The sequence below is a fragment of the Macrotis lagotis genome, chromosome 7 (assembly GCF_037893015.1).
Source record: "Macrotis lagotis isolate mMagLag1 chromosome 7, bilby.v1.9.chrom.fasta, whole genome shotgun sequence".
Taxonomy (NCBI): domain Eukaryota; kingdom Metazoa; phylum Chordata; class Mammalia; order Peramelemorphia; family Peramelidae; genus Macrotis; species Macrotis lagotis.
The window spans coordinates 43800505-43816317 of record NC_133664.1 but is presented as its reverse complement, the minus strand read 5'-3'; the positions used below and the strand labels follow the sequence as shown (position 1 = coordinate 43816317).

Sequence of the window (15813 nt, the reverse complement as noted above, 5' to 3'; positions counted from 1 at the left end):
CATATCTCTGTCAGGGGGTTGGTGCTTTCCCCAGGGAGATACTCAGGTTCCAGTCTCTGACTTGTTGAGTTGTTTTCCCCCATATATTGTGTACATAATTATTATGGCCAGTTGATTAGAATAGGCCAAAGCAGATTTCCCAAACCACCTCTGTTATATTCAACATTCCGAAGCCACTGGATAGAATGATTAGAAATGGCTGCAGTGGTGAACACCTTCAGGGTAAGAAGGACCTCTGTACTGCCCTGAAAACAGCTGAGAGCATTGGAAAGTTTAAAATAAAGGAAGGAGAAGTCAGAGACTTTTTTTCTTCTAAAAATGCTTATTTTAGATGCGTCTAAGTAACCATACCCTGTGGGGTTAAAAAGGAAACTTCATTAAGCCATTTCCAGGGCTCATGGAACAGTTCACACATTAGTAGAGACACAGAACTGGGTAGGAAAGGAAAAAAGGGAGGAACAGATCCCCTGAACGGGAGCAGGTTATGGCAAGATCATTCACTCTTTTATTCCACAAACATGTCACAAGGCCATTACTTGCAGAGTAAAATTCGATACCACACAGGCCCTGGCCTCATGGAGCTTACAGGTAAAATAATATCACCCATATCCAAATAACTGTCATGAAAAAGTGATAATTTAGTGCAATTTAGTCCTATTCCACAAACAAATGTGGAAGTAAAAACATCAGAATTCAGATTCCCCCCCCTCAGAAACTTACTGGCTCTGTGACCCTTGTCCACTTCAGTTACCTTAACTGTCAAATGAGATAGCACTTATCTTCTATGGCTGTTGGAATAATCAGAGAAAAGAGTTATAAAATGCTTAGAATGATGTCAGATGCATGATAGACATTTCACAAGTTCTTCCTTCCCTCATTCTCTCCTTCCTTTATTCCCTCCTTCCTTCCTTTTCTCCTTCCCTTTTCCCTTCCTTCCTTCCATCATTCCCTCTCTCCTTCCTTCCCTCCTTTTCTAGGTGCTAAGAGAGGTATAAAATGTCAATAAGACAGATCTGTAATCACAGAATTTGTAATCTATTATGATATAGAAGTAATTTCCCTGCAAAAAAAATTCCTTGTTGCATGAGCAAAGGGCTAACTTTGAAAGGGGGAAGGCTATCATCGCTCATGACAATTAATGAATGCTTCCCAAAGGAAGTTCCAGTAGAGCTGGAGGCTACAGACTAAGCAAAAGCCCAGGATGCATATGGGGGAAGAGTCCAGAGCACACTGAAAGAATATGAATAACTTTGGAAGGACAGGGTGCCCCATGGCCACATAGAAGGCCTTGATCCCCAGGCTAGCACATTGAGACTACTCAGGGGGCAGTCAGAAGCCACCGAAGGATTCTGAGCTGTGGAGAAGCATCCCTGGAGCCTGCCTAAGGGAAATAAGGGTCCAAGACACTGAGTGGTCTCTTGCAGGTGAGGTCCAAGAGACAGACCATTATTGTCCTGGAGAAAATCCAGAAGGGCTTTATGGAGGAGGCAGCAGTTGATTTTAGACTAGGAGGAGTTTGATGGGTAAGGATATATAAAAAGAGGAAAAATGAATTTCAGAAAGATAGCTTATGCAACCTTAATAAGGATTTAGGGTCAGACAAATTCAGGCTATATAGCTGACTGAGTAACCGTAAGCAAGTCACCTTAAAATTCTGCTTTCTTATCTTTTAAATGAGACTATTGTTTGTTCGGGGGTTCTTAAACTTTTTTATTTTATAGACCCCCTTGGCCAGTCTGGTGAAGACTATAGACTTCTTCTCAAAACAATATTTGTTACTCCCATGCATAATTCACAAAATGCTAAATCTCCCTTAGAGGTTACTGAAAATAAAGATGCATTTTTCTCCGTCCAAGTCCATGGACTGCCAAAATAGATCTGTTGACTTCTTGAGCTAGATTATTTCTACTGGGCTAGAGTATTTCTACTATTCCTTGCCACTCTGAATCTCATTATCTAGGAATACTCTGTAGACAAAGGACTAAAAACTGTGTGGGCTCCTCTAGCATCTCTAATGACTCCATCCAGCCCAGCAGACATCTGTGTCAACATACACAAAGGCAGAGTCGTTTGTCCATCTGGGATATGCGTCTGGACCCAAACAGAGAGATGCAAAGTCATGTTTTATCCTGTAGACAAGTCAGAGTCATGGTTCTGTAGTGAGTAGACACACACACCACCTGGGAAGAAGACTGCAGCAGCTGATAGCAAACACAGGTGGAATATAGTGATCCCGTCAAACCATCTGGAGTCTAGTCTGACTGATAACATAGAAGGGAGATGGTGTGTCTCGATAAGCTACTGGTTGAACATGCTTTGAACTAACAACAAACATAATAAAATTAAAAAACAAAAACAAAAACAAAAACCAACCAGTTGAAGAAGAGACAAAATATACAGCAGGAAAGCAAAAGAGGAGGGGCTGGGTGGGCAGGGTTAGTTCTGAAATTTAAACTCTTAGAAGATTTGTTGTCATGGTTACCTGCTTGTTTTTACATGCATTTATGAGATCTGAAGGCCACCGAGTTGAAGTAATCCTGCTGCATATGAGTTCTGTGTCTGTAATGACACGCGCCCCAGAGCACCTGGAACGCCACAGCCAGCCGCTGGCAGTTTCGTCTCGTTTTTTAAAGTCTGGTTGGGCTGCCCATACCTGTTCAAAAGAGCAGCATCACATTGGCTCATCTTCCCTTTGCCACACACACATACATGTGTGTTTAAAGACACACAAGTGGATACATGTATGTGTGCCTAGATCACTGACCAAAAGACAGAAAATTGATAAATATGCAAACTCAGAATGAAGAATTTCACAAGATTCCCAAGTCTAAGGATGGAAGTCCCAGAAGCCACCTCATAAAATTATGATTATGATTTTCATTAAATTAAATTTCTTTCTATTAGATAGTTAGGAGTTTTCTAACTTTAAGAATTTACAAATTAAGAATAAATGGAAAGAGAACTGGGACTCCACCACTAAGAGAACTATCATACATTCTTTATGTGCTTCAGTGTCATGTCTGTAAATGAGGTGACTGGATTGGATGATTTCTAACATCCTTTTCTGCCTTAAAAATGATGATATGGGGCAGCTAGGTGGCTCAATGTATACAGCACAGGCCCTGGAGTCATGAGGAGCTGAGTTCAAATCCAGTCTCAGACACTTAATAATTACCTAGCCATGTGGCCTTGGGCAGGTCACTTAACCCCATTGCCTTAAATTGAAAAAAATGATGCAATACCTCGGCATTGCTCAGTTTTACAGAAAATGGAAACCAAGATCGTTCCCTCTAGTTTGCACTTGTAGAATCAGAACCTTGTGCTGGGTACAATATGGGGCTTAAAGTGTAGAGCTATGGTCTTCCCTCAAGCACCGATCCACTGCCCTTTAAAATGCTAAGGAGTTAGTGTTGTGGGAGGAGAAGACTTATAATAGAATTATATAAAAATGGGCATATTTTGTCTTTCTTTTCTTTCTACATTCTGAGATAATCAGAGGAAATGTGAATTATAGAATTCTCTGAATGCTGCTCTTTTTAAAAAAGAAATGAATATACTTGCTGCTCCTGAATAGCCAAGTATGAAGAGAGCTCCAAGTGAACTTACCCATGTCAGAGGACTCGGCAGGGAGCCTTTGGCATTTGCTGGGCTGCAGGGACCCAGATGTGTGCGTTAGGAAGATGGTTCTGTAGGATGGAGAGGAGAGGGAAAGACCAGAGGGAGGGAGGCCACTAGGATGGCCTCGAGCTGGGGAGGGCCAGGTTCAAGGTTCAGACAAGGGGAATCTGGGATGACCAGAAGGCTCCAGTCCTGGGGGGCCCTCAAGAGGAGGTTTGTTGGGGGGCACGTGGAGGAAGTCCGAAATGCTGCCAGGCTGCAGGTAGAGGCGTCCCATCGGATACCCTGGGCCTGGCAATCTGGTCAGAGACCTGGGCTCCCAAAATCAGAGCTTTAACTTCTTGCCAGATGAAGTCAAACTTTCTTCTCATGGCTAAATAGCAACTGATTGCTAGTAACATTCTTACTAATTATAAGGCGGCAGCAGTAGGTTTACATTCCTTCCAGGAGGCCCATCCGGTTTCAAGATAGTTACCATATGACAATATTGTAATAACTTTCTGGTTTGGTAACCAGTCACAGAAAGTTCACCACATGTCATTTAGTGATGAACTAAACATTAACTCCTTTGGAACTCTAAGAAAAGTGTTATCTGTTTTTATCTAGCTAGAAATGCTAGATGTGGTCCCACAGATCACACTTCTTTCTCTTGCTAGAGAGAGGTGAGGGCATGATGGAAGCACCAGCAGGTTGTCCAGTAGTCATTGTCTATCTGCTTTTGTTACAAGGGAGATTTTTAATGGGATTGGAGCAGTATATCATCAGTAATTGACATTGAAATAAAAAACAAAAGACTTCAAGAAACCTTATTTTTTTTTAACGAAGCCGTTCAGAAAACATCCTCCAAAACTGATTGGTTCCAAAGAAAAATAAGTTATGAAATTCTCGTTTCATCCAGATATCAGCATAAAGAGTTTGAACTTTGAGAAAACACACACGCGTGCACGTGCACACACACACACACACACATTATTGGGAATCAATATATATGTATTGAGTCAAAGAAAAATCACATTAACTTGCAGACTGACATAGATGTTCCTTCCTAGAAGGTGCATTTCCATCTTTTTTTTTTTACAGCTTTCAATGGGGTGGGAGGAAACCAGACCCTTCAGGGGATGAGAGAGTAATTTGCTTCTCAGGTTCATTGATTTCAAAGCCACTTGAAAATTTAAAAATCCACAAACTGTGACTAATTGTAGAAAACAGTTTGGATTCCCAGCATTAAAGAACCTAACAGTATAATTTCAGACCCTCATCTTTTCATAAAGGACAAATTTTTGTGTCATATCCTAAGAATCAAAGCAAGAAACAATTTTCTTGATATCCCTTTTTGGATCTCATGAATGAAGCTCATTTGATCTGAAATAAAATGGTTTCTATGACTGGTTCTTCTTGTGGGGTCCTCCCCTCTTCACTTTAGTGTATTTGCCATTACCTGAGCAGTGAGTCATTATTTTAAGTAATCATAATTACATGTGGACTAGGTTGTTCTTATAACTCATTTCGGCTCAGCACTATTGGCAAACGGAAGAAATCTACTGTGCAGTAATTTGTTTCTTGGGGAGGAAGAGGGGAAGAAACTTTCTCAAATTTTTATTAAATCGCCACAAATATAAAACTAAACTTAGATTTAATTACATTTTTTTTAAGTAAGAGAAAAGCTCCTGATGATATCACTGAATCCATGGTCGTGTTGTTGTCCCCAAACCAAAGTCTACCAACTTTTCAAGGAAGGTTCTTCCCCAATATTTTGGAGCCACCATAGGAAATTTGGAGGGGTTGGGATGGGTTGTCAGAAGAAAAGATTCAACCCTTTGGCTTCTGCTTATCCGGTTAAAGAATAAACTGACTATGAGTTTAAAAGTGTTCTTCCATTGCCCTTATCAGTTATCTTCCAGTGAGCCATGCTTGCCTTCAGAAGCCCCAAAGTAGATCAAATTGTTTGTGGGCGTGGCTTGGGTCAGCAGTGGCTAGGTAACTCTGGGAAAGGAATGTGGTCTTTCTGGCTTTGTGTTTGGGCTGTAATTTCTAAATTCATCCGGAAAATACAGAGAAGATACTGGAGCTATGTGATTAAAACCTCAGAGTTCTGATTACTTGTTCCATTTCTGTAAAAGTTTTCCACCAAAAAAGTTCAATAAGTCAGATAAATCTCTGTTGGTGTCTGTGGTGAACAGGGAAGAACCCCAAAGGTTAATTAATTAGTTCAGTCCTTCTATTTTATAGATGCACGTATCAGGGAGAATGGAACTAAAGACCACAGACTCTGGAGTCAGAGGTCTTTCCCCCATACCCTGCTTCTCTCTGAGGCAGCTTGACAGAAGCAAAATTAATAATTTAACATTAATTAAATTCATTAAAATAAAGATTATTTAATTGGTTATTAAAATGGATTCATAATGATTAAAGATTTAATAGAAGCAAAATGAGACATCAAATCTAGAAGATGAACAACTGCAAGTGATTGACTTGCCCTTTGACATCTCGAAAACGGATGTACCATTTGAAGATCCAAGATTTGGAGTTTTTAAAACCATATTGAGGGAAAGGGAAGCTTAAAAATGGTAGAACCCCTTCTTGGGTTACATATAGGAAGACAATAATAGATGACTGAGAAAAGAGAACTTTTATTTTCTCTGTTGATGAGTGAAAGATTTGGATGGAAAAGGATAGAAAAAAAAATGGTCATAAGAATTTTAGATCCAGGGGGGTAGCTGGGTGGCACAATGGATAGAGCACCAGCCCTGGAATCAGGAGGACCTGAGTTCAAATCCACCCTTGGACACAATAATCGCCTAGCCATGTGACCTTAGGCAAGTCACTTAACCTGATTGCTTCAAATAAAATTTTTTAAAAAGTTTAGATTGAAAATAAATAGGGGAGGGGTGGCTAGGTGGCATAGTGGATAAAGCACTGGCCCTGGAGTCAGGAGTACCTGGGTTCAAATCTGGTCTCAGACACTTAATAATTACCTAGCTGTGTAGCCTTAGGCAAGCCACTTAACCCCATTTGCCTTACCAAAAAAATACCTAAAAAAAAAAAGAAAAGAAATAGGGAGATAGTAAGAGAGGACCTAGCTATTCTTGATGAGTTTCAGGTTGCCAGGGCTGAATGAACTAGATTCCTAAGGGCTAGAAGACTGGTAGATGTGATTGCTGAGTCACTGTAAATGACCTTGAAAAGATCTTGGAGAATGGGAGAGGTACTACAAGATTTAAGAGGAACAAGTATTCTGATTTTCAAAAACTGAAGAGATTGGAGTCTGGAAATTACACCAGTGGGCTTGCCTTAGATTCCTGGCAAAATCTAGAATGTACTATAGGAATGATTAGTCTAGAAAAGAAAACAGATGAGAAAGAGCTAGTATGGCTTCCTCAAAAGTAAGTCATGGCAAACTAACCTCATTTCCTCTTTTCTTTACATCGTTGAGATGGGTAAATCAGTGCTGTAGGTCTAGATTTCAGCAAATCATTTAACAAGTTTGGAGAAGAGTTAACTAGACAATAGTAGGCCTAGGTATATCTACAGGTGGTTAAATGACTGGGTCCAAAAAGGAACAACTAATTCTATTCAACAACAAACACGATATCTTTAGTAGAACATACTGGGGGTCAGTACAGTTAGGGGCATGGACACTTATCAAATCTGCAGAAGAATCAGAATCCAGAAAATCTTGACAGGCCAGAATTTTGGAATGAATGTAAGAAATGTAGTGCATCATTTTCCCAAGAACAAGGTGGCAAAGGAAAGAAGGAAGCAAATAAACACTCATTCAGCATCTGCCATGCACTAGGCACTATGTGAAGTACTCTACAAATATTTTATATAATTCCAACAACTCTGAAAAGAAGGTACTATTTTATTACTTTGCAACTGAAGAAACTGAGGCAAACAGATTAAGTATCTTGCCCAGGGTCACATATTTGGAGCTATCTGAGGATAGATTTGAACTCAGGTCATATCCACTCACCACTTAGCCTCTTCTAAACTAAAGCAGGACAGCTAGATGACATAGTGCATAGAACAATGGGCTGGGAGCAAGACTACTCTTCCTGTGTTCAAATCTGGCCTCGGGCACTCACTAGCTGGGTGACCCAGCTAGATAATTCAGCATATATGAGCAGTGGGAGGGTAAAGCATTCAAGATACCTGAATTTGCCACACTAGGTGCCTGGGAGGAGGGACATACCCTCAACAGAAATAAGAAAGTTTGGGAAAGGACTTCCATTCTAGACATACCGAATTTGAGATGTCCAAGGAACAACTAGTTTTAGAGCTTCAGGACTGGAGTTCAGGAAGGAGTTTAGAGCTGGATATATATTTAGAAATTATTTGCACAGAGATAAAAATTGATGAGATCATCACCAAGAGAAGATGGAGAGAGAGAGAGAGAGAGAGAGAGAGAGAGAGAGAGAGAGAGAGAGAGAGAGAAGTTCCAGGCCAAATCTTGGGATAATTTAATTAAAATATGAATTATACAAAGAAGATGATTAAGAAAAAAACAATCAGACAGGAAGAAGAACTAAGTGAGAACAACAGCTTGAAAGTCAAGAGAAGAAAGAATGTCCAGAAGTAAGTGATGATCGATATGTCAAAAGCTTCACAAGTGCAAATTCCATAGGAAATGGTTTCTAATTTTTGGAGTGCACCTTCAGGATGACTGTACTGCCAAAGTCAGACATGATTCAACTGCTGCTGACATTTTCAAATGGCAGCCCTCTGAACTCATCAAATTGGGTATAATTTCAGAACAAATTTAACTTTTGCTTTTTTAAAGTGCAAGTCTCTGCAGAAATCACCTTCATTAGTTGAACTGGAAGTTGATCACTGGGACATACACAGAGGTTAGATTAGGATCTAAACAAGATGCAAGCTCATTCAGATAAAGAGCAGAGTAATCAGTGTGGTTTAATGAACCTTCCCATCAACTTGATTAGTTGGTGGAGCCTCTTCTGCAAATCAGGGAAGATATGAACTAGACCAAATCACTGATAAAATGAATAGAACTGGTACATTTATGCAAAAGGTATTTTCCAGCTAGCATTGACCTCTACCATAATAGTGGGTATAATGCCTCTCCTTAATTTTGATGTCCTGTGTAGATCTAATGAATTCAACTGGTGTTTAATACATTCATTTAACAAATATTTATTGTATGCCTGCCACTTGTGGGGAGCTTCCTGGTAAATATAACTAATAGAATAAAGATTTAAATTTAATATGAGAAAAATCAGTACCAGAACCAAAGATATATTCCTAAGCCTTTCTTCCCAGGCAGTACTGAAAATAAATGTATTAGGAACTAAAAGAAGTTAAATCTAAAGTGCATCTCCTAGATAATACTTTTTTGTTGATTGTTCAATGGATCTGTGATCTCATTGATAGTTACTCCCCTCCTCACACTTCCCACTTCTATCCACGAGTAGTTGACAGCAGGCCTTTCTATCCTGTATAATTTTTCCCTAAATCTCCATAGGGGTTCTATTTCATCTTTTCTTTGAGATATTGGCACAACTCTTAGGCCACCTCTTTGTCTCTGTTGAGACTACTTATACAAATCATCTGAGTAATATGTTGGGCTCTGTTTATACTTATGTCTTATTTCTTAAAAGTTATATTTTGGGGCAGCTAGGTGGTGCAGCCAGCCTCAGACACTTAATAATTACCTAGTTGTGTGACCTTGGACAAGTCACTTAACTCCATTGCCTTGCAACTCCCCCCCCCCAAAAAAAGCTAATTTTTTTTAAATCAGCAAAAATTGGTTTTCTCTCTACACTAACTCCTCACAATTGATAACAAAGGAAAAACAACCTATGTTTCAAATATGTATAATAAACAAATTTCTGCATCAGCTCTCTCATATATTTATACATATTTGTGTATATGTGCTATTTTGTACTCTTGAGTCCTCACAGTCTCTCTGTTTTGTCTTGTATCCTCTGGAATCATGGTTGATTATATCACTAATCAGTTTATTTAAAACCAATTCCTTCCACTATTTCTGGATTTTCATAATTCTGGAAGAGAGTCAAACTGATAAATGTGCAATTCTGTCTCACCTAAACCCAATTCACACCTAATTCACCAGTCTATGATGTCACTGGTCTTCAAAAATGAAAGACCAACTACAACAGCACAATAGTGACCTCACTTTTATATAACAAAACTTGTTCAGCCCTTCCCAAATTAATGGATACCCTCCTCAAATTCCCATTCTTTGCTATCTCAAAAAATAGTTCTAAATATCTGTGAACATCCTGGTATAATTTGTTTTGATTCAGATTAACCTCTTCTTAAATCTATCCTCCCTCTAGGTCTCCCTTCTCCCCTTTCCCTGTTTATCTTTTCAATGAAATGTGGTTCTGGACCCAACTCTCCAGGCAGATATGTGTGCCTTAGGTTACCTTGCATCTCTCTATTGATCTCTCCATTGATCTGGCTAGGGCCTGTAATTTGATCAGTTCACATGAGAGTCAGGTTCAGGTGTCAGCTGCTCCCCACCTCCATTTCCCTTATCTTCCTTTTATCTCCCTAGTGTATTTCTTCCTCTTCCCTTCTCTTCCCATTCTTCACTTATCAAGATGTAACAGAACCACTCCCAGGTCTTGTCTAATTAGATTCCCTAATGGGGCCATGGAGGGAATCTATCTGCCTATATTTGCATGTTAAACAGATTATTCTTGTTTGGTCTTTTAGGATTGTTCATTGTCTTTGCCTTGTTAATGTTTCTTGTAATTCCTTGGCTTGAAAGTCAGGGTTTCTCTACATAGCTCTGATCTTTTCATAAAGAATGCTTGGAAGACTTTATTTTACTAAAAGTACACTTTTTTTTTTTTTTACTTTATAACAGTATACTAAAATTTTCCGAAAAAGTTATCCTTGGCTGTAAACCTACATCCTTTGCTTTCTGGAATATCATATTCCAAGCTCATCTCTCCTTTGTGATAGTGGATACTAAATGATGAGTGATCTTGACTGGCTTTTTGGTTCATGAATTCTTTCCTTCTTATTGTTTATAGTTCTGGATTTTGGCTATCATGTTCCTAGGAGTTTTAATTCAGGGTTTTCCTTCAGGAAATGACTATAGGATTCTTTCTTTTTTCATTTGTCCTCTAATTCTAATATATCTAGGAAGTGCTCGGAGATATCTTGAAATAGGATGTCTAGGTTCTTTTTTTAGCTATAGCATTCAGGTAGTCCCTTGATTCTTAAATTGTTTTCTTTTTTCTGGGCCAATTGCCTTGCTATGAAATACCTTTAATTTTTTATTATATGTAAATATATGTATAATACATACTATATATATATATAATACATACATAAAATATTTACATATATATATATATATATATATATATATATATATATATAAATAAAATATGGTTTTTATAAGGCAATGGGGTTAAGTGACTTGCCCAAAGTCACATAGCTAGGCAATTCTTAAGTGTCTTAAGGGTCCTCCTGACTAGCTTTAATATTTTTTGAAGTCCTATGAAATTATTCATTTCTGTTTGGTCCATTCTAATTTTGGGGAAGTTTGCTTTTTAGGTGAAATTTTTATCTCTTGGACCAAATTGTTAATTACCTTTCTCATTCTTTCTTCTCTAATTTTCATTTCTTTTCCAATATTTTCCTTAGTGCCCATTGATCAAACATTAACAAGAAAACTTGCTTTATCTCCTCCAGAAATTCTAGCTGAATGTGTGCCCAAGCTGTGTTTTTCTTTGAAACTCTGTCTTCAGATATTTTGGAGTCATTCTCTTCTGGGTTTGTCTTCAGGGTCCCTGTCATCACAATGCCCTTTTTATGGTGGGATTCTTTATTTACCAATTCTTCCAGTCTACTTCCTGGCTGGTACCTCAAGCCACTTGTAGCTATCCTCCTGGGTGTGGGCATGAAGTAAAGAAGCCGGTCCTGCCCACACTCTGGCCTTCGGCGCCATGAGGTTCATCTTTCAGGTCCCCAAGAGTCCTGTGTTTCCCAGCAGAAATTAGATAAAGCCTTATAGAGGAAAAAGGTGTTTTAAAGGTATTGCCTGGAAAAGACCCTTCCCAGTGCCTGCCCCCCCCCCCCCACGCAGGACCAATCAGGAGGCGCTCTCCGTGCACTTGGCGCGGCCTGTGATGCCGCGGCTTCCCAAGCAGGCGCCAAGCTCCAAGGCCAACCCCACGCGCCCCAGCGGAGCGGGGCCTCCCGGGGCCCGGGAAGGGAAGGGCCGTTTCCTTTTGCCACCAGCCCCCCTTTATTTCCCGAAGGTGGAACAGAAGTGGGGTGCTCAGGCCGGCGCTCCCCAAGTTCAGGGTCCCCGCCCCTGCCCCTGCAGGTGGGCCTCCCTTCATCGGCAGTGCCCGGGCGTCACAGCTCGACCCTGCGGGGCTTCACTTTTGGGGGACACTGCACGTTTTCTCACCCCTGGGGAAGCATTGGGGCTGGCTGGCCCCACCCCTCCGCCTCCGCCCCGCCCCTCTGTCTCCGCCCTGCCACGGGCCCCGCCCTCCTCTGGCCCCGCCCCTGGCCGCCTCTTCTTCCCTCCAGGTGGGGCAGCAGGTGGGGGGGGGCCTGTCAGCTGGGGGGGAGGGGACTCAGGAACCCCCGGGCCGGGCGGGTCCCCGGCCTCAGAGCCCCCAAGAGTCTCCCTGGGGGGCCCAGATGCGCCGCGAGGAGCCTGGGAGGAGGCCCCCGGGGGTGCCCGGCTGGGCCCCAAGGTGGTGCAGGGCCCCCGCTGGGGGGGCGCTTCTCAGGGCACAGACCTCGAGACCAGGCCCGGCGGGGCCCCCAGCGCCCCGGGAATCCGCCCGGAAACGTCTTCTTCCCCCCCCCCAGGTCACTTCCAACGAGAGGCACCTGGAGAGCCTGAAGCGCGAGGGGGCCCCGCTGCTGCGCGCCCTGGGGGCCCTGGCCCCGCCCGGCAGGTGAGGCTCGCGTGGGGCGGGGCCTGCACGTGCCCGGGGTGGGGGCGGGGCCTGCACGTGCCCAGGGAGGTGGGGGCGGGGCCTGCATGTCGGGGGGCGGGGCCAGCTCCTCCTCACCCTGGTCCCACGTGCCGGCGCCCCGCGGAGGATGCTGGGAAGGCCGCGGAAACCCTCGAGGCAGCCCGGGCGGCGGGCCCGCGGGCAGGGGGCGGGGCCGGGAGGGCCTGAGGGGCGGGGCCTGCGGGGGCGGGGCCGGGCCTGGCCACGCCCACAGGGCCCCCCTGCGCTCTCCCCGCAGCACCCAGGACTGCGGCGTGGGCTCCCTGGCCAAAGACATCCTGGACAAGGCGGCGCCCCCGGAGTGAGGAGACCCCCGGAGCGAGACCCCCGGAGTGAGGCCCCCGGAGCGAGACCCCCGGAGTGACACCCCCGGAGCGGGCCCCGCCTTCGGGCAGCAGCGCGTCCCCGCGGCTTGTCTCTCAGGGAGGGGCAGTGGCTGACGTGGGCGCCCCCCCCCGTGCACCCTGAGAAATAAAGAGCTGGGCCCGCCGTGGCCCCCGAGTCTGAGCCTGCACTCCTGCCCCAGCCGCCCCCCGAGCCTCCCCCCCCAGCCTCCCTGAGATGCAAACGTAGCTGCCGGGTGGTGCCCGGGAAAGCACGCCTGGCAGGGCACGCGCCCAGCCCCTCCCGCGGGGCGGGCACGGGGGCTCCTCCCACCTGTCGCCCCTCATCGCAGGGCGGCCGAGCGCGAGCGTCTCCTCGGGAAAACTGCACGTTGGGCCCTGGCGGGACTCGCGGGTTCAAGTTCACCGTCGGCTTTCGCCCTCTAGACCTGAACTCCCCCTAAGCTCTGCACGAGAGTGGGCCGTGCGCCGCGATGGCCGCGCCGCGATGGCCGAGCCGCGATGGCCCAGCCGCGATGGCCGCGCCGCGATGGCCGGGCGTGCGGACCCCTGCCCCTTGCCCCGCGCCGGCGGCCTGGCCAGGCGTCTGCTTCAGAGGCCTTTGGAGGCCGAGGGGCCTGAGGGAACTCGGGCTTGAAGCGAGGCGCCCGAGGCAGGCGGGCCTGTGGAATGGAGCACGAGCGGGGTGCAGCCCCTCGGCCACGCGGCCTGGTCCCTAGCGCTCTGCCGCCCCCTCCTCTCCCTCAGATCGCCCCTCCTGGCCTCCGCGCTCCTCGCGTGCTGCCTTTCTGGGTCCCCGGTGCAGGCTTCTTGGCCCGGGAATGAAGCAGGCGCTGGGAGAGGGAGGGGTGCTCACCTCCAGTTCGGGAGGACTAGCCCCAGGATGGGGGTGGCTGCCCAGGTAGAAGATGGTAAGATTAGGGAGAAGGGGGGGGGATGCCGCTTTAAAACCCCAACAGTCGGCAGGTGTGCGCCACAGCGAGAAGCTTCGGGGCCGTGGACTCCAGTCTGCCATCAAGGAATTAGGAGTAACATGAGGAAGAATTTTCCCTTTTATGGGATTATAGATCAGAACCTTGGACCTCCTTTTCCTTGGATGGGGAAGAAAAAGTACTTAGAGGGGCTTGGGCGTGATCCTGACAAGAAATAGTTTGAGGGGCTCCTAGGCTTTCCAGGAAGCCAGTTTCTGAAACGAAAAGCAACTGGCCCAGCCCAGCCCATTCTTTGATAAACTCTGCTTTCTCCTCCCCCTCTCCCCTCCTAATCCACCCTCCAGGCCCAGAGCTCACCAAAGCTATGTTTTGCATTGAACGCTGTGATTAGGGACGGACAGGAGGGAATGTCCTAGGTATGGGGAAGGGATGAAACAATGGGATCTCTTGCTGGAAAAGTTAATAACACTCAAATGACGGTGTTTAACGGCCTGGCTGTACACAGGAAACCTCGAGAGCATCGTCCACCAGCCAGACCCTGGGCACACACACCTTCACAGAGCTGATCCACAGTACTGAACTTCTCCAGGCAACCAAATCTTGACGTAATTTTCCATAAACACTGCCTGTTTTGACCCCAGAAGTAGCTGTGGCAGGTGTACAGATGCTGAGTAGAGGGGGAGCAGCTAAGTGCTACAGTGAGGTAGAGGAAGGTGAAGTCAGATACCTTCAATGAGGATGAACGTGGCCTCAGGATCAGCTACCACAACCGAGGGCAGGTTCCTCAACAAGCCAAGACCCCAGGAGAGGGAGTGTTGGTGCTGGATCTTCTGTCTGTAGATGACTGTGCCTCAATGCAGCCTCTAAAGCTGGGGTCCCAGAGATGGACCGATGGAAAACCAGGGGCTCCATCAGCCAGCACCACCCCATCCTTTGTAAAACCAGTGAAGACAGCAACTGGAGAAGATTTGAGTAGTGTGGGCAAGGTCACTTCCCTTGGCAGTGTCCTTTCTGGGGGGAGGGGTACACATTGGCACTCATTGTCAGAGCTAGCTCAGCATTTGGGAGGCTCCAAAAGAAAGTGGGAGAGAAGTATTAGACTGACACCAAACTGAAGCACAGATCGCCCTGGGTCTATAGGCTACCGCTGGGACCTTGGGCAGGCAACCTTCCCCCAGTATGGGCAGATTCTCCCAGCACCCATCTTGCCTCCAGTCTTGGTTCAATTCACCGACAGGAAGTTAAGGATAAGGACTTGGTCTAAATGAGCTTCCTTTCTCAAACCCCAGGATTCCAACAGATGAATTCCAGCTCATTTCCCTGTCTCTTCACCAGCCCACAGAGAAGCAACATGGGGTCTGAGGGCCAGAGGACCGGGTTTCAAATCCTTTCTCTGCCACTTAGTTCTTGTGTAACCCCTCTTTTCTGGGCTTCAGGCTCCTCCCATGTAAAATTAAGAGGGTGGATTAGATGCTTCCTTCCAGATCTAGATCTGGGGTCCAGTTATCCATGTTCTTTTAGGATAAAAACAGATTGCTTGGTTTCTCCTCTCATCACCAGCCGGGTCAAAGTGGCAATTTTACCTTCACCATAGAAACCATCAGAAATGGCTTTGGGGTCTTGCTTGCCTCCCAAAGCCAGAGGGCAAAGCTGCCCCTTTTGCCCAAGTGAGAAAACAACTCTTCAGAATCAGACATCCACTATCACCCCTCCCTTCAGCCAAGGCCTTGGCCACACCAGGCACTCCATTTTTCTTACTTGCCAGTGTGAGGTTGGGAATGGGCATCTCTCCACAGGGTTCTATGCACACTAGATCCTGACTTGCCAAGTTACTGGTCCCACCCATGTTCTTAGGGCACCAAGTAATACTACGGCTTTCTTATGGAGTTATAATGGGATTTTGATCCATCATGAATTCTTTTTGCTTTCAAGCCTCAAAGTAAT

General features: G+C 45.2%; 1 protein-coding gene across 2 annotated transcripts in view; it reads left to right on the top strand.

Annotated features, from left to right (window-relative positions):
• ULK4 (unc-51 like kinase 4) overlaps positions 1-13100 on the top strand; it is a 730095-nt gene extending 716995 nt beyond the window's left edge. For both annotated transcript variants that reach the window (XM_074195881.1, XM_074195880.1), the window contains 2 exons: positions 12445-12533; positions 12832-13100. In XM_074195881.1, the coding sequence (XP_074051982.1) occupies positions 12445-12533; positions 12832-12898 (156 nt within the window). In that variant the 3' untranslated portion in view covers positions 12899-13100. The remainder of the gene's footprint in view (positions 1-12444; positions 12534-12831) is intronic.
• Positions 13101-15813: the final 2713 nt, after the last annotated feature.